This window comes from Gadus macrocephalus, chromosome 7, assembly GCF_031168955.1.
Source record: "Gadus macrocephalus chromosome 7, ASM3116895v1".
Lineage (NCBI taxonomy): Eukaryota > Metazoa > Chordata > Actinopteri > Gadiformes > Gadidae > Gadus > Gadus macrocephalus.
In genome coordinates this window covers 22,727,997-22,750,104 of record NC_082388.1, presented here as the reverse complement: position 1 = coordinate 22,750,104, position 22,108 = coordinate 22,727,997, and the positions used below count along the sequence as shown (strand labels likewise).

Below are 22,108 nucleotides of genomic sequence, written 5' to 3'. Positions count from 1 at the left end.
TTCATACAGGAGCAAGCAAGAACGTTACCTTTTTCTGTCCTTGGTAAACGAAAAGACGGACAATCCGTTTCCAATGTAAGTGCAGTTTATCATTGCACATTTACGAGGCATTTCTTTTTTAAACTATCTTTATTTTCGAAAAATAGACAATGACAGATTAAATGATATTGAGCGGGATATTGACTGTATTATTTAAGGTGGTCATACCGTACCTACCATGTATATAACACATTGAACATTGAACGAAAGAAATGGAAGAAATTCCATTTATGCCCATGTAGCCTACTTTCACCATACTATCTAAAAAATAAAGGACCTGCAGGAAAATATAAATACAGTACTCAAAAATTGAGTTAACACGTTTCTGATTGCTCTTCAGCTTCAGATGCCGTAAGAGGGGTCTCTCTCTGGTCGTAATCAGTCGCAAATCCGTCCCTGACCAATCAGCATTCATTAGCAGAATGCTAGCGTGTATGGCCAACAACGGCCCAAACTGTAAGAAATCGAAAGGACATAAGTACTCACTCATTTGACTTTTGAACCATAATCTATATTGAACTTGCGGAATCTACAATAAAATTTGCGATATTTCAACGACAAGCAGGTGAAAGAGGCATAATTAGCCGTTTAGCCCCATAGACTCCCATTCAATCTGGACTCGCCCGCGATCACCCCTAGTGGGTGTCTCATGGAACTACAACCAAAATCGGTACAATGGGGCGTATAGGGAGTGCCCAGGCTCTTCGTAGACGGGCTCTGATTATACTTAGAGACAACACCCAAGAGTGTTTCTGGTACACGCACCCCAAAAAATGTACTTAGTGCCTATTCAACACCAAAGTGTATAAAATCTACTCTGGTCATGAATACTCTGGGATTTTAACACTTTGCGATTTGCTGTGCACAGTCACCGGCATATTTTAGATGTCTTTATGTGTTCATAGTTTAGATAATGAGATTAAATCGAACACAGAAAACAAATCAGAAGTTTTGTTCTGCTTGAAATTTCACTTCAAATAAATTCATTAGAGATTATGTAGTAACATCCTCATCTTAATTTCCATCATTTTGTATAAACAGCCAAATCGCTTTCTTGGTGACATAAATAAACTACCATGGCAGTGTCTGCATCAGGAAACTGCAGAAACTTCAGGTGAAATTTGAAGATTTCTATGCTATTTGTACCTTTGTATCTTTGTTTGTACCTCATTATCTTATAAAGAGAGGAAGTAAATATCTGTCAATTTTGATTTATTACTCAATTTTGCCAATGAATATTGTTTGCCGGGGATTATGGGCGGACAGCAGAGCCATCCGCCCATGTGGACTCCTGACCAAGAAGGTATTTTCTGCTATAGCTAAGTAGCTATAAAGTATTGGCTGCACATTAGATGTGCAGAGCCGTCCGCCCATTGAAGAAAAAAAGAGTAGAAAAAGAGTAATAGTTTAAATAGTTGAACGAATTGAAAAACGCCAAGAGATCATGATGATCATCATGTCGTTAAAGAAATGGACGTTTTGATAGTTGAATGGTTTCTGTAGCTGAAAGTATGCAGGAGCAGTTAACTGCACAAAAAACAGGCAAACGGAATTTAGAACTTTTGAATAACAGTAAATGTGGTTGCAGAAGCAACCACCTGACCAAGCAGGTATTTCCTGCTACACAGGTAAAACCCGTTAAGTAGCTATAAAGGAATGGCTGCCATGTACGGTCAGGCTTTTTGGTCTCATCACAGAGATGAAGGAGGCTTCAGCTGCGAGGTCTGTAAAACTTTCTTATTACCTCCCTGGCAATAAATAATATAAATACTGTATATCATTTGCATCTTTTTACTGTTATCTTTTTGAGTCATTTGGTGCAATAGTATTCCAATTATATTTTTATTTAAGTTAGATTTGGGTCGGCTTAGCTCAGGAGGTAGAGCAGTTGTCTTGCAACCGTAACAGGTTGCTAGTTCAATCCCCAGCTCCTCCTAGCTAGGTGTCGATGTGTCCCTGAGCAAGACACTAAACCCTAACTGCTCCTGACGAGCTGGCTGTCGCCTTGCATGGTTGACTCTGCCGTTGGTGTGTCAATGTGTGTATTAACCGATGTTAGTCCCATTTGGGTAAAAGTGTCTGCCAAATGCCCGAATTGTAATTGTAATCTTTCACCTCGCACTGAGGGTAACCAAGACAGGTTTATATTAATTCCTTTTATTTCCTCACAGGCACATAACTTACACTTTGTCTGTCTCCTTTTTACAGAGAAATTTTGGGCACTCCCATTAATCCGAGAAGAGATTTCCTAAAGACAACCTTCAAGTGTCTCCTGCTTCTCAGTCTGCTGACCATTCCAATCGGCTTCATATTGGTCCCATTTCCATCCCCTCTATCGATATATCAGATGTACAAGAGATCTGCTGATGGACCTGCCAAGTTTCAAAAGGCCCTCCCCCTTCCTCGGAATGACCCGTTGCACCTCTCCACTCAGCACAACATGATTTATCCGGGGAACTACCATTTTATCCTGGACGACACCGAGCTGTGTAGGTCCATCCATCCGTACCTGGTTCTGATTGTTCCCGTGGCCCCCGGCAACTGGAAAGCCCGCGACGCCATCCGTAGAACATGGGGCAACGAGACTCACATCCAAGGGGAGCTCATCCAGACCGTCTTCCTCCTGGGCGTACCTAAAAAAAGTAGCAACATCGAAGTCCTGCAGCGGAACGTACGCACGGAGAACCGGCTGTACCACGACCTGATCCAGAGCGACTTCATAGACAGCTACCACAATCTGACCATCAAGACCATGGTGATGATGGACTGGCTGGCCTCTCGGTGCCCTATGGTGCCCTACGCCATGAAGATCGACTCAGACATGTTCCTGAATGTGGAGAACCTTGTGAGCATGTTAAAGACCCCCGGCACCCCTACCACGATATACATGACCGGCAGGCTCAAATATGAAAGTCCTGTTGTTCGCGAAAAGGACAGCCAGTGGTACGTGTCTGAGGATAGCTACCGTGAGAACGAGTTTCCAACCCACCTCGTGGGCATGGGCTACATCTTCTCCCTTGATATGCCCAGAAGGCTTGTGGAGATCTCTAAAAGGGTCACTCCCTTTTACGTGGAAGATGCCTATATTGGGGTGTGCATGAAAACATTAGGAATCGACTTCACTCCGCCCCCAGAACGCTATCACTTCAGACTCTACATGTATGAATTCAATCATTGTCATTTGGCCAAATCCATCTGTGCCATCCTCCAAACTCCAGAACAACTGATAAAATACTGGACATCATTAAAGGGGCCTGGCCCGGCCTGTTAGGACATGAGCATCTACACGGCCGTTTAGTGGATAAGTTAAACAGACGTAAAACTTGACTTATAATACCTTACAAACAACAATAAATAAATTCTTCACAATAAATAATCACTTAGTTAATGCTAACTATTATTATTTTGATTAAACTCATGACTTTCCCGGATGTAAAGTCACAAATGTTACAACAACTGTTGTTCAAACTGTTGTGCATTTGTTCAAAGATTGTTGGACAACCACTTCAGGAGCTGTATACTTCCACGTATGACAACAGCATACTGAGGTTGGCAAAAAACATCACCTCAAACACTAGTCATGTTTTGTATAGTGAATACAGGTTATTGCCCTCAGGAAGGAGATACGAGGTACCACTTTTCAAGAAGGTTAGACTAAAAAAGTATTTTGTCCATCAATCGACTTTGATGCTAAACCGGAGATAGGCGAAGGACGAAGGACAATGTGCTCTCGACTATCTGTACCCATGTATGTAAATATGTTGTGTTTCAATGTGTCATGTCAATGTGTGTAATTCATGTTTTCTGTTTTTACATGCAACGGCTGCTTGCATGTAAAATGCAAGCAGTGCTGACAAATTTCAGCACTGCTGACGAATAAAGTTCATATCATATCATATATCATGTATTGGCTGTCTTATATTTTAAAAAGTATATTTGTATGTCAAACATTATTTTGTAAATATTTTGTAAATATAATAATAATAATACATTTTATTTCAGCGCGCCTTTCATAGCACTCAAGGTCACCTTACAGGGCAGTGTTTAAAAAAACAAAATCAACAATCATAAAAAACACAGGAACTATGTAACTTTTAAGTCAGGAGATGAGGGAGCTGTGGTATGTAATCTGCAAAATCTATCTTTCAACGGCTCCTTAACATTGGGTCAGCCTTGGTTGACGTAGCATGTGAGAAATAAAGCCAATGACCCTTGCAGTCCAGGCATTGGGAGCATAGATATATTGATGTTGCGGTATTGATGTCTTCCATAGATTCCATAGAACCGTGGTATAAGCATCAACAGCGAGACTGAGAAAACTAGTCTTAAAGTTTTTTGACCGTACAACAAATAGTGTTATGAGTTTTATGATCAATGGTACAATGACGAATTTGATCCCTGCATATTTTCTTATTTTTTTGACATATGACCCCCAACAATCTGATTTTGCGTTATGTCTTCATCTGACTATTAATGTCTGTTTAAGCAATACCAGTAAAAGAGCAAAGTATAGTAAGTAGTGTTTCGATTCCGATATCTTCTCCAACTTTAAGAAAACATTTGTCAAACATGTGTGTATATGTTGAATAATGTATCTTTTGGATGTCTGTTTTAATAGTTTAGAGATAATGAGATTGAAAAGAACACAGAAAACAGAAGTTTTGTTTTGTTGGAAAATTCACTTCAAATAAATTAAACAAAGATTATGTAGTAACATCCTCATCTTCATTTCCATAATTTTGTATAAACAGCCTAATCTCTAGCACTTTCTTGGTGACATAAATAGACTACCAAGGCAGTATCTACATCAGAAAACTTTTCAGACTTTTCAGGCGGAATTTATAGATACTGCTATTTGTACCTTTGTTTGTACCTCTTTGTCTTATAAATAGAGGAAGATGTACACATGAAACAAATATCTTTTAAATATGGAGTTATTACTAAATATTGCCAATGAATATTGTTTGGCGTGGATTATGGGCCAAAATGTATATGTGGCCCGTTGATAGGGGTATTGAACGGCCGCCCTCAGTAGTCTATGGCTAAAAACATATGCAATTGTTAATACCTTTTTAATGTAACAAAACTGTCAAGCATAACCTCTCAAAATAGTTTATATGGAGAGGAAACTAGCCACTGAGAGCCTAACAGAAAGAAGTTTATGCACATCTATGAAATACATTCCTTCCCATTGACTAAGAATGGTGACGTGTCTTATAGCATCCAACCACGGCCAGCCCCGTGGTTGGCTAGCTGACAGCAGTCGAGAGGATGATGCCTGGGGCGACAGGCATCATAAAGACCTTGACGTAGACTTGGACGTAGAGCCGGCTCCTGAGGAACCGGCTCTCCGACCGAGGAAAGTTAGCCCCGGGCGGGGAACCAGGGAGCTGGTTAGCCTTCAGCCTTCAGATGGGTGACCGGTTCCTATTCTTTTCCTTCATTCAGCATTTGATAATGCCTCCTCAGTTGCCTCCTCAGTGGTCCCCGAACAGTTGACCTTCCACCTGATCCACCATCATGTCCACTGGAACCGGTTCACTGTTCCTGCAAAAATAACCAGTGTGAACAATGGAGATGTAGGCACACTGAAACAGATACAGTAGGTCCCTTCGCATTGACTACTTAAACCATTCAAATGACTACTAATAAATACTATGGATTGCCCTCATTTTGACCGTCTTCCTCACTTCCATTTATTAATCTTTATATACTACCGAAGCCGGCAAACAGCAAAAGTAATGTTGCTATGGCGATAGCTATAGGAAACATTGTTATATTTTGAGACATGTTTAACAATTAGTTCAATTTATGATTATATTATTTGACACCTAGTCCAACGCTGACTAAGCAAATGCTACTAAAGAGCCTAATGCCTATATGTGCAGAACTATTTAAACACCACATACCTGAAAAGACATTTGGTTCAAAATCTTCAATCAGAAAAATCTTCAATCCACTAATTGAGCAATTAAGTCACCTAATTAACCAAACTCCCATGAAGACCTCCTCATTGGCAACATTCTGCATATGGACCTTTCATGGATTCAATTCTTAGCAGGACTGTCAAAATCACTGTGAACTTGAAATGAGAATGTACATTTAAAGATAAACAAAATAGGATCTGGTGACATTTCAATAGAAATGTACCAAAATGTACCCCCCCCAAGAATGTAGAGATATAACTAGAATGCATTTCGTCCTAACGAACAGCGAGAGTGTGGTTGCTAAAATGCTAACATCAGCGCTAACATCAACGCTAACGTCAACTCTAAAGTCACCGCTGCCTGAATGTCGTAAAAAGTAGTCAAATTCGGCGGGAAAAACGCCCAATCTGGCAACACTGCCTGGACGTCCTCCGCACTCTAACCTCAATGTAAATCAATGAGACCAACTGAAAACAAAGGTGATATGGAATTTGAACTGTGATTCTGAAAAAAGTATAAAGTTAATTGAAATTCGGTTTTCAGATTATTGAAGATTCAAGTGTGTTGATTCCTGCATATTTTCTTATTTTTTCGACATATGACCCCCAACAATCAGATTCTGCATTCTGTCTTTGTATTACTATTAATGTCTGTTTAAGCAATGCCAGTAAAAGAGCAAAGTATAGTAAGTAGTGTTTAGATTCAGATATCTTTTGGATGTCTTTATGTTTAAATAGTTTAGATAATGAGATTAAAAAGAACACAGAAAACAAACCAGAAGTTTTGTTTTGTTGGAAAATTCACTAAATTGAACAAAAATTATGTAGTAACATCCTCATCTTCATTTCCATAATTTTGTATAAACAGCCTAATCTCTATCACTTTCTTGGTGACATAAATAGACTACCAAGGCAGTATCTCATCAGAAAACTGCAGGTTTTCAGGCGGAATTTATAGATACTGCTATTTGTACCTCTGTACCTTTGTTTGTACGTCTTTATCATATAAAGAGAAGAAGATTGTACACATAAAACAAATACATTTTAAATGTTGAGTTATTACTAAATTTTGCCAATGAATATTGTTTGGCATGGATTATTGGCCAAAATTCATATGTGGCCCGCTGATAGGGGTATTGAATAGCTGCTCTCAGTAGTCTATGGCTACCTTTTTAATGTAACAAAACTGTCAAGCAGAACCTCTCAAAATAGTTTATATGGAGAGGAAACTATCCACTGAGAGCCTAACAGAAAAAAGTTCTGTCAGAGAAGACCACTTAAGTGGTGGTCGATAGTGTTTAATTGTGGTCGATAGGGTTTACATGTTTAAATGTGGTCGATAGTGTTTATATATGGTCGATAGGGTTTACATGTGGTCGATAGGGTTTACATGTGGTCCATAGTGTTTAAATGTGGTCCATAGTGTTTAAATGTGGGCGATAGTGTTTAAATGTGGGCGATAGTGTTTAAATGTGGTCGATAGGGTTTACGTGTGGTCCATAGTGTTTAAATGTCTCAAAAACAAAACAAATAGTATTCCAACCAATCCCCGACAAGAAGTGGGTGTTGTGGGGTTTTGCGCGTTCATGATAGTTTTTACTGGATGCACGAACCACGGAAGGGAGGTGCGAGCTGGCTCTGTTTGGTTGGGATCTCGCTTCAAACAACAACAGAAGTGACGTCAACCAACAGCTACAGAAACCATTCAACTATCAAAACGTCCAGGTCTTTAACGACATGATGGCTATCTCTCTGCGTTTTTCAACTCTTATCAACTTTTTATTACAATGTAAGTCAATGGGCGGACGGCCGTCCACCTTCTCTTTTTTTTTAGAAGCACAGTTTAAGTTCCATGTCGGCTTCGTTTTCCGTCGGTCCCATTGATTTAGGCTGAGGTCAGAGTACGGAGGACGTGCAGGTAGCGTTGCCAGATTGGGCGGGTTTTCCCGCCAAATTTGACTACTTTTTACGACGTTCAGGCAGCGGTGGCGCTAGCGTTGACGTTAGCGCTGATGTTAGCGCTGACGTTAGCTGTGACGTTAGCTGTGACCTTATAAAATAACGCATTCTAGGTTATTTTATACTTTTTTAAATTATTTCAATAGAGGAGAGGACTGTAGCCATCAACTTCAACCCAGACCTAACTCCCTAAATGACAGTGTTAACGACACAAAAATAATTTCAACATCTGAAACACTTTATTACATGACATTCAGTTGTTGTTAGGAGTAAAGCAAGTGCCAGCATGGTCATCCAGGCGTAATGTGTATCTACAAAAAGCAACTTACTAGATATGTATAGATAGCCAAATTGTGGTGTAATTTCTGTACAAGGTAACTACTCGCATGAAGAACTATCTGCTCATGTATTCAAAAAGTTAGAAAATGTAAAAGAAAGTTGGAAAAACCCAAACACCATTCGGGGATCCCAGGTGGAGATGGAACTCAGCGTAACGTAGATAAGAAAAGAACAGCAACACTTGAAAGAAAGATTTGTCTTTCTCTTTTTTTGTAGGGTCAAAGAAAACATCCTCTTGTATTTTCACATCAATCCAAGTGTAGTTTTTCTAAATTGTGCATGGTATATGATTTCATCCAATGCCGTTTTTTTTAATATTAGATAGATATTTTCACATATTTGCACACGGATAATTTACCAACATGATTGGCAAGCAAATAAATTAAATAATAAATTAAACTGCAATAAAGACAAACAATACACAGAATGCTTTGTATCAGATGCAAACTCAAAAATAACCCAGGGACCGTTTAAAAGCACAAGGTAGTTCATTTGTTTGTCACATTCAGCGGGTTTAATTTTTTTTTAAAAATTAAATAATAAAAAAGAAAAGATTTAAACATTTAATATAATACACATTTGGTGTTTATCGAATTAAGCAAGACTAATGAAATTATGACAGGCAAATCTTCCTCTGAATGTGTCCTGCACTATGAGAGAGCAAAAGAGGCTTATTTTGCCAAAGGTACGAATGCATCGTTTGTTTAATGTGGACTTATGTTTCAATATATTCAGGTTTTCATATTGGGACAGATAAGATCCTATTATTGCATTTTCAATACTGAGAAGTAATATTTTAGAACTGCATGGGTTATATGTTTGACATTAAACACAGTTTTAGTAAGTTTGGTAGACTGAATAAAGACACACTAGATCCTGTGCATTTTAAAAACATTTACATTTTAAAGGAATACAGTGACTTTTGGGGCAAAATGGTTATTTTCCACTTTCCCATATTCTTAGGTCAAGGACCGTACCATTTTCTTTCCAATACGGCCAGCGCTCACCAAACATCTGTGTTTGTAATTTTTTGAAATTTTAGTTTTTTTGATTCACTGTGCATAAAGAAGCGTTATCGTTAAAATATCTTTACTATGGTGACGCTGGAATGCTGTATTCAACCTCACTCCTTATCTGCTACATTTGCTTCAATGGATATCAGCTAACTCTCTCAATTTATTGGAAAAAAAAAACACGATGGTCCTCCGTATCCGTTTCATACCCTTATTTCCTTATTTCTCAGAGCATTTCTTTAAGAAAACACTGCTTTCAAATTGAGTTTTAATTGCTCTCTCAACTCAAGGTAACTTCAAGGACTTCACTAGCTGACGCACATAGAGTAAGTGGTCTCAATCAAGGCAGGGGAACTAATGGCAGGCCACAAGCAGAACACTCCTTCGACTCCCTTTAAAGACTTGTGCCCGGTCACTACCATTGCTTTGTTAATTTCATTACTGTCCTCTTCTTCCCAAATAAGACATAAAGACAATAAGACAAATCGTGGCAACTTGCGGCTCTAATACTTGTTCTTCTTAATACCTCTCCTTTTTCCATTTCTCCACATGATTAAATAATGTACAAATAACATGTATCCATCCCTCTGGGAGAAGACAAATGAGTTTAGATGTAAACATCACACTGGAATATTTCTCGCTGTCCTTCAAGACACCAACATGTAACTCAAGTAACTTGACGCCCTCTTCCCTTCTTCTGCCCCCCTTAAAGTAAAGGACCTCATGGGATTTGTTGCAAAGAAGGCTCTTTCCCCCTCACATGTCTTCCAAGTCCTTCCATTTCAGTTAAGAACAGCCCACTGTGTGGAGGAACGGCGATAACAATCAAGCACCGGGTGATCCTCCTTATGATCCAGGTCATTGCAATGACAGTGGAATTGCTTGAAGCTCTCAGACGTTCATTTCTGTCCACCGTGGTCACTTGAACTCTGTGCTCCCTTCAGTCCTCTTTCCCATTGGTCCCCCGTTTAAAAGAAAAAACGGTTTATCTTGACTCTCAAGAATCAGGAGCCATGTCCAGATTGTTCTGCTTCTTGAGGTGAAGAAATGTGAAGCACTATAGGTCAGTGACCTTGTTCTCCACAGCGGCCGCTACCTGCTGCAGCCTGTAGCCCAGCTGCATCTTTTGGGCCATGGCGTCCTCCTCCAGGGCTGTGATGATCTGAACAACAAGGAACAATTGGATACCATCTTGGATACTAGTAAGGAACATTGGCTTCAGTCAGAAACACTTGGCTACTAGTAAGGAACATTGGCTTCAGTCAGAAACACTTGGCTACTAGTAAGGAACATTGGCTTCAGTCAGAAACACTTGGCTACTAGTAAGGAACACTGGGCTACTAGTAAGGGACAATTGGCTACTAGTAAGGAACACTTGGCTACTAGTAAGGAACATTGGCTTCAGTCAGAAACACTTGGCTACTAGTAAGGAACACTTGGCTACTAGTAAGGGACAATTGGCTACTAGTAAGGAACATTGGCTTCAGTCAGAAACACTTGGCTACTAGTAAGGAACACTGGGCTACTAGTAAGGAACACTTGGCTACTAGTAAGGAACACTTGGCTACTAGTAAGGAACACTTGGCTATTAGTAAGGGACAATTGGCTACTAGTAAGGAACATTGGCTTCAGTCAGAAACACTTGGCTACTAGTAAGGAACACTGGGCTACTAGTAAGGGACAATTGGCTACTAGTAAGGAACACTTGGCTACTAGTAAGGAACACTTGGCTACTAGTAAGGAACACTTGGCTACTAGTAAGGAACAATTGGCTACCAGTTAGGAACAATTGACTACTAGTAAGGAACATTGGCTTCAGGCAGAAACACTTGGCTACTAGTAAGGAACACTTGGCTACTAGTAAGGAACACTTGGCTACTAGTAAGGGACAATTGGCTACTAGTAAGAAACAATTGGCTACTAGTAAGAAACATTTGGCTACTAGTAAGAAACAATTGGCTACTAGTAAAGAACAATTGGCTACCAGTTAGGAACAATTGACTACCAGATAGGAACAATGGGCTACCAGTTAGGAACAATTAGCTGCTAGTTAGTAACAATTAGCTTCTAGTTTGGAACATTGGCAGGAGCAATTGTTTACTAGCTAGGAACCATTGACCAGTTAGGATCAATTGGCCACCAGTTAGCAACACCTGGCTACTAGTTGGCAAAAATTGGCAGGACAAATTTGAAACCAGACTCACCTGATCATAGTATTTGTTGATGTATTTATATAACTCATGTAGGGCCACGAGATGGTTAACTTCCCCAGCATAATTCTATAAGTGCAGAAGAAGAGAAAAAAAATCCATGATGGTGTGTTAGTGGTGCCTGTAATTTAATGGTGTACTCTTTCAACTCAACACCTTTCGACCACAGGAATAGAGCCCACAGAGTTACCGACATACGTACACGAGACAGTTCTGCTAGAGCAGAGTTCATTTCTTGGTCACTTGCGGGGATAGCCTGACGAATGTCTGCGTAATACCTGAGAATGTGAGGATAGAAAAAACAGGGTGTTAAAATATTCCCTTACATTCCTCTATCTGTGAACATCAGTAAACTGTCCCAAGTGCAAGAATAATCCAAACACAGCTAGAAGAACAACAACAACGTTTTTTTTTTTGACGAAAAATCGGACAAAGCGTTATCTGAGACATTATGTGCATCCATCTATCAGTATTCCCTTCCTCTCTGCTCTCGCCACTAAACCCATGCAACTGAAACGGATATAGTGTATAGCTGGCCTTGAGGTCCCACCCTCCCTATTACCACCCTACGCACATTCTAAGCACCCCGTTCCGGGCGGTCAACGGTGAGATGACAATGCCAGGGAACGAGGTTAGCCGAAGACCGTAAAGGTACGACGCAGTCTGCGAGTCTCAGAGCAGACAAGTCCTGCGGGGTTTGCCTGCCCTCTCTAGCACCGTCAGACGGATCGTGGCGTGTTTCGCACTGCCCTGCCAAGTCCCGGGACCCTGGGACCAGCGGGGCTTCTGGCGGGCCTGCCCTCACCTCTCCACCATGTGCTTGTAGCGGGGGATGTCTCTGGCGTACAGCAGCTTGTTGATAGGAGAGTCCTGCAGAGGGGAGATGTGAGAACAGTTCACTGAGACACGTTATGAAATGAGCCGGATGGAGTCTTTTGGAGTCAGAACGACAGGGTTAGGGAATGGGAATATTTTGGGAGGGAAGGGGCCATGTTGCTAGCTGAATGTTGAACTACAAAGATAATTGTTGAGCAAGTGCGGTAATAAATTGTTATCAATGTTGTGCATTACAGACGTACAATCAAGAGATTTATGCCACAGCTTTGTAAAATATTTCCAAGAGTGTGCATTATTTTTCAATTATGGGACACTTCTGCCTTTTCAGATCAATGCATCGACCAGAGTTTTCCTTGACAACGCAAAAACATATGCTCAAAGCATCGCAGAGGAAAATTACTGTATTATATTAATTACAAAACTTTTATAAAGTGAGTCAATAAAGATACCAATATGAATATTCATAAACAATATAGACAATGGTCTCACCCGTCCCAGCTTGTGCTCAGCTCTAGTGCACGAGTCCATGAAGGTTTGAGCAATGACCGACAGAACGGCGTCTACATGGTCTGAGGCCTGGACATCAAAGATGAACTGGGGGTTCTTCAGAATATTGATCCAGAACCTCAACGGAAGGCTGAAAGGAAAACACATGTTTTTTATTATTTTTTATGTATATATCTATATCTATATCTATATCTATATATATGGGAAAGTAGTAGTTGGTGCCTTTTCTTTTGATAAAATAACTTCTTATGCCATTCAAACACCCAAAAACTTCGGAGAAGAAAAGACAACAATGGAAGACCGTCTGACGCAGGTACACATAAATATACAGAGTTTCAGTGCAAATTCTTTCATTCTTTTAGGCCTGGGGTGTACAATATTTAAAAAAGCCATGTGTGGGTGTAGATGATGGCTGGTTTAAGCAGCCTCACCTGACCCGTGTCAGACTGATTGGACTCTGGGGCTGGGTGAGGCTGCACACCTGTTGTGCATTGAGAAATCAATGTGCACAGGTTGAACCAGGGCACACACTCGGGGGAGATGTCCTGCATGGCAATATGGCACACTGTTGTCATTCAGCAATAAACCGCTCTTCTGACACCCACCGCCCTGGCATTGGCCTTGTCACAACGTGTCGGTCACCTGTTGGTCTTCCAGATGTGGATGGTCTCTGGGTCTGTGATGTTGTGCAGCGACGCCTGCTCGTCCAGCATGTCAAAGAAGTACTTCACCGCCAGGGGCACGGGCCGGCTGGTGCTGAGGATCGCCGTGAACAGATCGTCCACAAATTTCTGGAGCGTGCCCTGAAGGTGCCGAGGCGGACAGACGAGAGAGAGAGAGAGAGAGAGAGAGACGCAATTTGCATAAGGAAGGAGAAGGTTGAGCTCGGTGTGTCACTCAAAAATGCCAGAAAATTTGCTTGTTCATAACAGAAATACCAGAAGGAAATGTATAATTATTATAATAGGGTCACCTCGTGAGATCAGGAGCATCACGATTGGCTGGTGGTTTCTTAACAACCTAACGCCGGGATTCCACCGGACGCGTTACGGCAGCGCAGCGCTGCCTTGCGAGCCAGCCGTATTCACGCGAGATCACGAGATCACGTGATAATCCTAAACCTAATGTACTCACCTTCCACTCCCAAAACGACTGCAATTTAATGCCACGCTTTGTCCTTCCGGCCATTGCCCTTATAAAAAGGATGATTTGGTACATAAATGACTTCATGTTGCTGAACTTCAACAATGAGTCTCCCGTCGTCCATGTTGCCGACCCTCTGAGACCCTTTGATTGATTGACTGCTGACCTGGTGCCACCGGTCATGACGTAATAATGTTGATGTGAAGTTGTGATAGGCTACATAGGCTACAGTATTGTGTTTTATTTTGAAAATTGACCGGATGCTCTATGGCTTTTACTTTTTCACTTCCTGCCCGGCTCGATCTGCTCCGTTGAAATTGACGCGGTTCAGCAAGGGCTTGCGTCAAAAATAGAAGTGCTACGGAATGATAGCGCTGCGGCGCGGCGTGCCACTCCTGGGACGCTGCTGAGACGTTCCGCAGCCGCGCCCGGTGGAAATGGTCTCATTGATTAGAGTGGAACCTATCTGCTGCGGTGACCGCCACCCAGCCGTGCCGCAGCCGTAACGCGGCCGTAACGTGGCCGTAACGCGGCCGCATGTGGATGGTGGTTCACTTCATGGAGTGGTGGCTCTAGTACCTTCATGGAGAGCAGCCTGGTGAGGTATATCTCCGGGATAGCCTTGGCTCGCTCGCCCCCCCGCTCTCTCACGCTGCCCTTTCTCTGTTTGGGCAGCTCAGCCTCCTCGTTGGCCTTCACCAGGTGCCACAGCCTCACGCCCCCTTCCTCTCCGTCATCCAGCATGGGGGTCTCTGAGAGAGAGAGAGAGAGAGAGAGAGAGAGAGAGAGAGAGAGAGAGAGAGAGAGAGAGAGAGAGAGAGAGAGAGAGAGAGAGAGTTTCAATTCATTGATAACGGATATAATCACACATACACGCACAGAGTGTTATTCTCATGGATAGAGATAGAAGGGGGGTTCCCCTAGGGCAGGGGTCGGCAATTACGTTTGGACGCGGGCCAATTTTTTTTCAGACAATGGCATCGCGGGCCATAGCTTTTTTTTTTGGGGGGGGGGGGGGGGGTCTACTATTTAAATTATTATTTATTTTATTATATTAAAATAAAATAAACATCTAACTTTTAAAACGCATTTCATTTAATTCCATTAAAATGTTTATTTGCTTATGTTCCCTGTTTTTATGCCGCCTGCTGCATCTCGTGTCGTCTCTCATGAAACAGGCGCTTGCCTAGCAACCTGCCGTATACAAATATTCTTTTAGATGACGTGTAAAAATGATTAGCTGAACATTGCTATGCTAGTTATCGATGCAAAATGTCGAAAGCCTTGAAAAGAAAAATTGATTCAGAATGCAGGACCTACAAAGAAGAATGGAAGCAGAGGTATGCGTTTATCCTTCCTGCATTTATTAATGCCAAGCCTACATGTCTCATTTGCAACGAGGCTGTTGCCGTTTGCAAAGAATATAACAGAGACACCAGAATATCAGAAGACACCATGAGACAAAACATGGCCAGTTCAAAAACGCGTATCCTCCTGGGACAGAGGTGCGAACGAATAAAATTAAAGCATTGGAGGCTGGATATGCACACAGCAACAAAATACTTGTCAGGTCATTCACCGAGCAGCAGAGGGTTACAAGTGCGTCCCTTAAAGCAGCATGGGTTCTTACCCGTCACAACAAACCATTTACGGACGCAGAGGTTTTTAAGGAAGTGATGGTGGCTGTTTTGGAGGAGCTGGCTACAGATAAGTCAATGGATGGAGTGATTGCCTCAGTGAAACAAATGCCGCTCTCAGCGAGGTCAGCTTCCCGACGCATAGAGAGCCTATCTGACGATGTGCGCGGATCAATTATGAGTGGCCTGAGTCAGGCCAACTACTTTTCCGTTGCCATTGACGAGAGTACAGACAACACTGATATCAGTCAGATGTGCATATACGTGCGGTATTTTGATGGGAAGGAGTTCAGGGAGGAGTTGTTGGCTCTAATTCCATCAGAAGGGAACACCACTGGGGATGTTATGTTTGCCAAAGTGGAGGAATTGATTAAACAACATGCACTACCATTTGAGAAAATAAACCTCATCGTGACAGACGGTGCACCTGCCATGGTTGGTTGCCACAGAGGTCTGGTGGCCCGATTGAAGGAGATAGCACCACAAATGCACGCACTACATTGCCTAATTCACCAGAGTGTCCTGTGCGCCAGACTCAGTGGCGAGCTGAAGAGTGTCATGGATAAAGTGATGAGAGTCATTAATTTTGTCCGGGGTGCATCAAGCACACAGCACCGTCTTTTTCGCCAACTTGTTGCTGAGTCAGAGGCCTGCTACGAAGATCTGCTACTTCACAATGACGTGCGCTGGTTAAGTAAAGGAAAGGCACTGGAGCGCTTCTGTGCGCTACTAGATCAAGTGAAAACCTTCCTGCGAATGAGCAAGATGCGTGCTTCAGACGATCACCTGGCCTTTCTAGAAGGTGAAATGTCCATCTCAAACATCGCGTTTTTAACTGATATTTTTGGCCATCTTAACCAGCTGAACCTGCAACTACAAGGGAGAGGGAAAACCATTGTGGACCTGATCGAGAAGATGGATTCGTTTACAAGGAAGCTGGAGTTGTTCCAGTCTGATCTAGCAAGTGGAAGGCTCTTGCACTTTGCAACATTAAAATCACAGGGAGGGGGGCGAGTGACAGGAATTATGATTGAATTCCTTGACAAGCTACGGGACAACTTTCAGTCGCGGTTCCGAGACTACTGTGTCCCAAGGGAAATTGTTGGCTTTGTCCGCGACCCATTGTCCACGCGAAGCGAGGAATTCTCCTCACTGGCCAAAACAACCATGAGCTCGTTGGATGAGGCAACGCTTCAGTTGGTCAAGCTCCCTCGTCCGTGATGCGTTTAGTGCGCATTCCGTGGAGGATTTCTGGATCGGATGCTCAGAAGAGTACATGGGTATCAAGAAACTTGCCCTTTATGTGCTGACGATGTTTCCATCTACCTACACGTGTGAGTCAAGCTTTTCGTCAATGAATGCAATCAAGACACACGAGAGGAACCGTCTGACCAATGCAAGCTTGGAGAACTGCTTGAGGATAAAAGTGACATCCCTGTCGCCCGACATCCACAAAATTGTGACCGAAGGGAGGAGCCACTTTTCCCATTAAGTGAGTAGCCTACTGGCCTTTTTAAATAGTAGGCCTAAAAAAAATGCCCAGTTATATTGTTTGATCTTATTTAAATTGTAAATTCCCTTTTTTCTGTCTTTATTCAGGAGCAGCGCAGATCCTTCTCCCACGCGGACAATGTGCATTCATCTTTCACTTTCTTTAAGTTTTATTTTAATTGGGCCATTTCACATTTGAGCAGACCTTGTTATGTTGTTAATTTAACGAGACGTAGACTATTTTTTACCTTGCCCACTGGAGGAGGGAGACAGGACACTTTTGGTTTTTTTTTGCACAAGATTACGCGCACTCGCGTGCCAATACCGTTCCGACCTGTGCGTCATGGATAACTGCACAGATGTTCCACCTGTTGTTTTGTCACTTTAGGACTATCATCTATACCTCAATAAATGTTTCGAAATTGATGGGATTGCTGTATGCCTTTTTTTTTTTTTTTTTTAAATATGGGGTTGAAAATTTATTTTTTTAAATTTTTTATTTTTTTTATTTTTATTTTTTACATCAAATTAACGTCATCTCGTGGGCCAGACAGAATAGATGGCCCGCGGGCCAAAATTGGCCCGCGGGCCCCTATTTGCCGACCACTGCCCTAGGGGTTGTACAGGGGGTTGTGTAGGTGCCAGATGTCAAGGAAAGGTGCAAATTAAACATCCAGATTGTGAGTTGAGAATGTGAACAGATTTGAAAGCACTAATACATGCAAAAGGCAATACAAAAACACTTACTCTCCCCAGGCATATAGTCGTGGCTGTCGTAGTGGTGCTGATGTTTGCCGTTCCTGGGGACCAGAGCCACTGTTGCTCCATCCGGGAGCTGATGGGAGGAGCAACTCAAGCTGATTTTCGCTGAACTTTAGGGCCTAAAAAGATCCCCTCAGGCTCTCCCCAAACTTGAGCCAGTCAAATTCTAAGTGCTTTTAATGATCAAATGCACAGTATAGTAACACAGGGTAGTTCTGGGATGTGAAGGCAATGTCATAACAATGTAATATAAATGAATGAATAAGTAACTAACACTGCTGGTTTATGATGTGTGTGTGTGTGTGTGTGTGTGTGTGTGTGTGTGTGTGTGTGTGTGTGTGTGTGTGTGTGTGTGTGTGTGTGTGTGTGTGTGTGTGTGTGTGTGTGTGTGTGTGTGTGCGTGTGTGCGCGACCTACTGACCTTGTAGTGCTGTATTGTGTTGAGCCGTTTCCAGGAACCCTGGGTTATAGATGTCAAGTCCTCGTCAGACAGGATCAAGTGACCTGCGACCCCTGCACGCCATTCTGGAGAAATAATACACATTTATTGAATACGAAACGAGTAATTATTTGCAGTCTTTGTGTCATGATTATTATTATTATTATATATATCATTATAGTATATTATTAGCATGAAGAGTGTAGGAGAGCAGGTTCACCGAGGTTCAGAGAGTCAACGTGCGGCCTCTGGGAGAAGGAGGTGCCCTTCCAGGTCTGCTCCAGGATCTTCTCCTTCACCTGGGTGATGGTGTCACAGTCCAGGACCTTGGCCGGCGCTGTCTGGGCCGCGGAGCCAGCGTCGGCCCCTGGAGCTGGGATGAGAACGTTCAGGGTCTGGGACAGCGGGGAAGGGTGGGGGTTACCGATGGATATTGTCTGGAGAGTATTTTAACTCACTGCATTTTGACCCATTTTAACTCACTACATGGTCCTCTGGGGATGAGTAAAGTAGCCATAATCATCTTATGATCTCAATAATCGAGTGTGAACAATGCTGAACCCTTTCTGGTCAGAATAAAAAACAATGTGAGTCCTATCCCATTGTCCCCATCCTGGCCACTCCAGTCCAGAGCACGACACTCCTGTCTGAATCATGTAGGTTATAAGTCAATGATCTTGTTCATGTATCTTTGTCCGACATCATTGTATTGGTATATGGAGTACATTGCATTAAGTAGCATCTCAAAAAAGACCCCTATCCACCAAATGCAACCATAAAATCACCTGCGGCAATAATTGGGTTTGTGTGGAGTAGGACCGAATATTCCAGGGATGTTGTTAATTCGACATAACTTTCGCCCAGAGTAGACCGGGATTTCCCGGCAAAACTGAAATTTCCATTTCAACGCGTACGCTAACATCCTCTTGCTGCATTCGTTATCATTCGTTAATATTCGTTATGTTAAGACGGTTATGAGCGCAGCGTGGGCGTGGTACGCGGCTAGAGACGGGGCACGCGGCTAGAAATCGATACACACGGCGGCACGGTTGGCCTGAACCACGCGTGTTGACTTGGGGGGAACTTCGGGATCGGAATACTTTGTGGGGATCCCCTTGGCTGAACCCCCCTCTGTTTGAAGTGTGAAGTGAGTTCTCACCAGCGTGCGGTACTCCACATCCTCGCGCAACAGGCGGTTGTCGTTGAGCGTGTACTTGGCCTTCCCGCTCACGGCGTCCACTGGGCCCTTGTCCACCTGGTGCTTTATGGCCCTGAACAGCATGTAGAAGGACTCCCCTGCCGACTCCTGCCCCGCAACACACGCAGGTGGTTAACCACTACAGACAAGACCGCTGCCGCACGCGCCTGTTAGCCAGCTAGCAACATCCTGGGCTCTTGATGCGATGGGACACAAACCCATAGCATATGGAATCTGCTTTGAATAAATATTGGATCAAGTCTTTTTGTGATTTGTGTTGCTACACAAGAAAGCAGATGCCTAGCTCTAACAAATAATATACTTGATTTAATTTATTGATGTATATTTACACTATATTAACAGTATATCTTCTTCTTTGGATAGGATGGCATAACTGATAGATAGTATGGCATAACAGGATTTTCAATGAAATTTCGTGTAAAAAACGTAACCCAAGTCATGAACCCGAGTCATTGTTTTGGATTCTCTGTATGTCAAAAGACGGACGTCCGAACCCTTACCCTCAGAAAGGTGAAGAGGCAAATGGACATCCAGTTGGTCAGGAGTTTCTCCACCACTGACTCCGTTCTTAGGAAACAAAGCACAAAGCAATTTAATTTACATTTAGGGGTATTTGCTGATGCATTTATCCAAAGCGACATACAACCATTCATTCACACATTCACACAAGGCGCCTCAGGGTGAGGCGCCTTGCTCATGGACAGCTCGGCACTCAGCTAGGAGGAGCCAGGGATCGAACTAGCAACCTTCCGGTTACCAGTCAACCCGCTCTCCCTCCTGAGCTACTGCTGCGCCTTGCCAAGAATCACAAAGCCCATCCCACTAAGAGTCTAACCACAAACCCCCTTCCAGACCCCCCCTGTTGGTATCCACCGTGCCCTTCCCCACGAGCGGCGCTCACCTTCTCAGCATCAGCTTGGGGTTCTTGGCCACGTACTGCTCCACCAGGTCGCTGAGCAGCGTCTTCAGGATGTCCGTGAAGTACTCCAGCTTGCCGTGCAGCGCCACGGTCAGCAGGGAGGCCACGTAGGCCCGGTCCCTGGGGGAGAAGGTCCGCTGCACCTCCAGGGTGTGGATGAACTGCAGGAGGGCGGAGACACAACACCAGTGTTGGGGTAGCTACTCAAAAAAAGTAATTAGTTACTTATTACTAGTTACTTCTGTAAATTGTAATGAGATTACTTTACTAGTTACTGCATTTGAAAAGTAACTTCACTACTTATTACTTTACTTTCCCGTTTCTTAATTTACTGTAGATACATGGACAAACATCATAGCCCTATCATAACTTAGTGTTTATTGTATAAATCTATATATAAACCGTCTGAAAGAACAATATCCCTGTCTGCACAAAGAAATGCCTCACTGTAAAATCCACAAAAAACAGGATAAAGTAGGCTACGGTGAGGTCAATCAGTAGCAACACTCAAGTTTCAAAACACAGGCTTTGGGAAACATGCGAACAAAAATTAAGTGGTCAATGAAAAATATAAAAAGGTCACTTTATCCCATACAATTAAAACAGAAATGCACTTAAGCGGTGGTGACACATGCTGTTACTTAATGTGGTCCAAAGGCTGAATGAACCTGATCTATTTCGCAAGCTATGACATTGTAAGAGTGTCTTCCTCTCACCCTCTTGCAGGTAAGAGCAGCCTTCTCAAGTATTAAAGTAATGCTGTCTATCCAGTGCACCGTCATTCCTAACTTAGGGATAAAGGTGCACTGGATAGACAGCATTACTTTAAAACTTGAGAAAATAAGTTACTTACTCAAAAAATATTCAATAGTCGACAGGGGAAGCATGTCTTCTACTAATGAACCCTGCAACCCTAAGTGGGTAGGTAGACTGATTTATCCGGCATACGGATAAAACAAATAAACTTGTGATGTCACTAAAACACAGGAAAAGGCAGATTTTCAAAAGGCTTGTAATGGCTAATCACACCTACAATATCACCCCTTTAACATTTCGATGGTATATAGATTGAATAACGATTCTGTTTACACCAAAGTTTCGACGCACTCACAACCATCTGAGATAGTTTAAACGTGTGGACATTTTAAGACAGATCAATGCTTCTTATTTTCACCCACTAATACAGGGTTTCACGTTTGCACCGGATCCATGGTTTGCACAATTTCCAAGAATCGTTGGGAGACTTAGCGATACCGGTGTACCAGTTTATAGTGCTTTGGAAACAGTACACCGACACAGTAGATGACCATGCACTTTGTTAATCTAGCAGATGAGCAAATGCAGAGGCCATTTGATAATCATAGAAAGATTCAGAAAAACACTGATGGATCAAACCACATCCCTCAATACCACCATTATGCCGTTTTTTTAATTCATCCAATTATCTGTTCAGTTCCCGTTGTCGCCACATGATGGCGGTGTGGAGGGAACACGTCCATATTACCATGTCAATTGAACTTGTGTCCAGTCCAGGCACTTTTAAACGATTTATTAAAATATTTATAGATGATAAAAAACAATAGTTTGTGATTTTTATCGTCTCTCATCCCACAGAGCTCGCACTCCAATGCGCTCCAGCGCTCTCAGTGGACGTGCTCCAGCAGGCTG

The 22,108-nt window shown here is 42.6% G+C and overlaps 2 protein-coding genes and 1 long non-coding RNA gene across 7 annotated transcripts in view; 2 read left to right on the top strand and 1 right to left on the bottom strand.

Moving 5' to 3' along the window:
• Positions 1-1,680: 1,680 nt before the first annotated feature.
• Positions 1,681-3,465, top strand: LOC132461938 (beta-1,3-galactosyltransferase 2-like). Of its 2 annotated transcripts, none has more exons than XM_060057455.1 (2): positions 1,681-1,771; positions 2,246-3,465. In XM_060057455.1, the coding sequence occupies exons 1-2, from the start codon at positions 1,739-1,741 to the stop codon at positions 3,308-3,310; spliced, it is 1,098 nt and encodes a 365-aa protein (XP_059913438.1). In that variant the 5' UTR covers positions 1,681-1,738; the 3' UTR covers positions 3,311-3,465. The 2 variants fall into 2 exon arrangements, with proteins under 2 accessions (XP_059913438.1, XP_059913439.1); XM_060057456.1 differs by having other exon boundaries at positions 1,702-1,761; positions 2,248-3,465.
• Positions 3,466-8,141: 4,676 nt separating this feature from the next.
• plxnb1a (plexin b1a) overlaps positions 8,142-22,108 on the bottom strand; it is a 48,043-nt gene continuing 34,076 nt past the window's right edge. For all 4 annotated transcript variants that reach the window (XM_060057426.1, XM_060057428.1, XM_060057427.1 and 1 more), the window contains 13 exons: positions 20,423-20,601; positions 20,022-20,088; positions 19,462-19,608; positions 18,523-18,697; positions 18,285-18,388; positions 17,849-17,936; positions 14,553-14,725; positions 13,473-13,633; positions 12,813-12,960; positions 12,292-12,356; positions 11,689-11,764; positions 11,481-11,555; positions 8,142-10,438 (listed from right to left, as the gene is read on the bottom strand). In XM_060057426.1, coding sequence (XP_059913409.1) covers positions 10,334-10,438; positions 11,481-11,555; positions 11,689-11,764; positions 12,292-12,356; positions 12,813-12,960; positions 13,473-13,633; positions 14,553-14,725; positions 17,849-17,936; positions 18,285-18,388; positions 18,523-18,697; positions 19,462-19,608; positions 20,022-20,088; positions 20,423-20,601 — 1,563 coding nt within the window. In that variant the 3' untranslated portion in view covers positions 8,142-10,333. The remainder of the gene's footprint in view (positions 10,439-11,480; positions 11,556-11,688; positions 11,765-12,291; positions 12,357-12,812; positions 12,961-13,472; positions 13,634-14,552; positions 14,726-17,848; positions 17,937-18,284; positions 18,389-18,522; positions 18,698-19,461; positions 19,609-20,021; positions 20,089-20,422; positions 20,602-22,108) is intronic.
• LOC132461955 (uncharacterized) lies at positions 16,817-17,559 on the top strand. Its single transcript, XR_009526699.1, has 2 exons — positions 16,817-17,102; positions 17,210-17,559. It is a non-coding gene; the product is annotated as an uncharacterized LOC132461955 (long non-coding RNA).

Excerpts from the sequence above, each read along its gene's own strand:
- LOC132461938 (XM_060057455.1), top strand. The coding sequence starts at position 1,739 with ATGAAGGAGGCTTCAGCTGCGAGGTCTGTAAAA. Across the intron at positions 1,772-2,245 it reads CAGCTGCGAGGTCTGTAAAA|AGAGAAATTTTGGGCACTCC; the intron begins CTTTCTTATTAC and ends TCTCCTTTTTAC.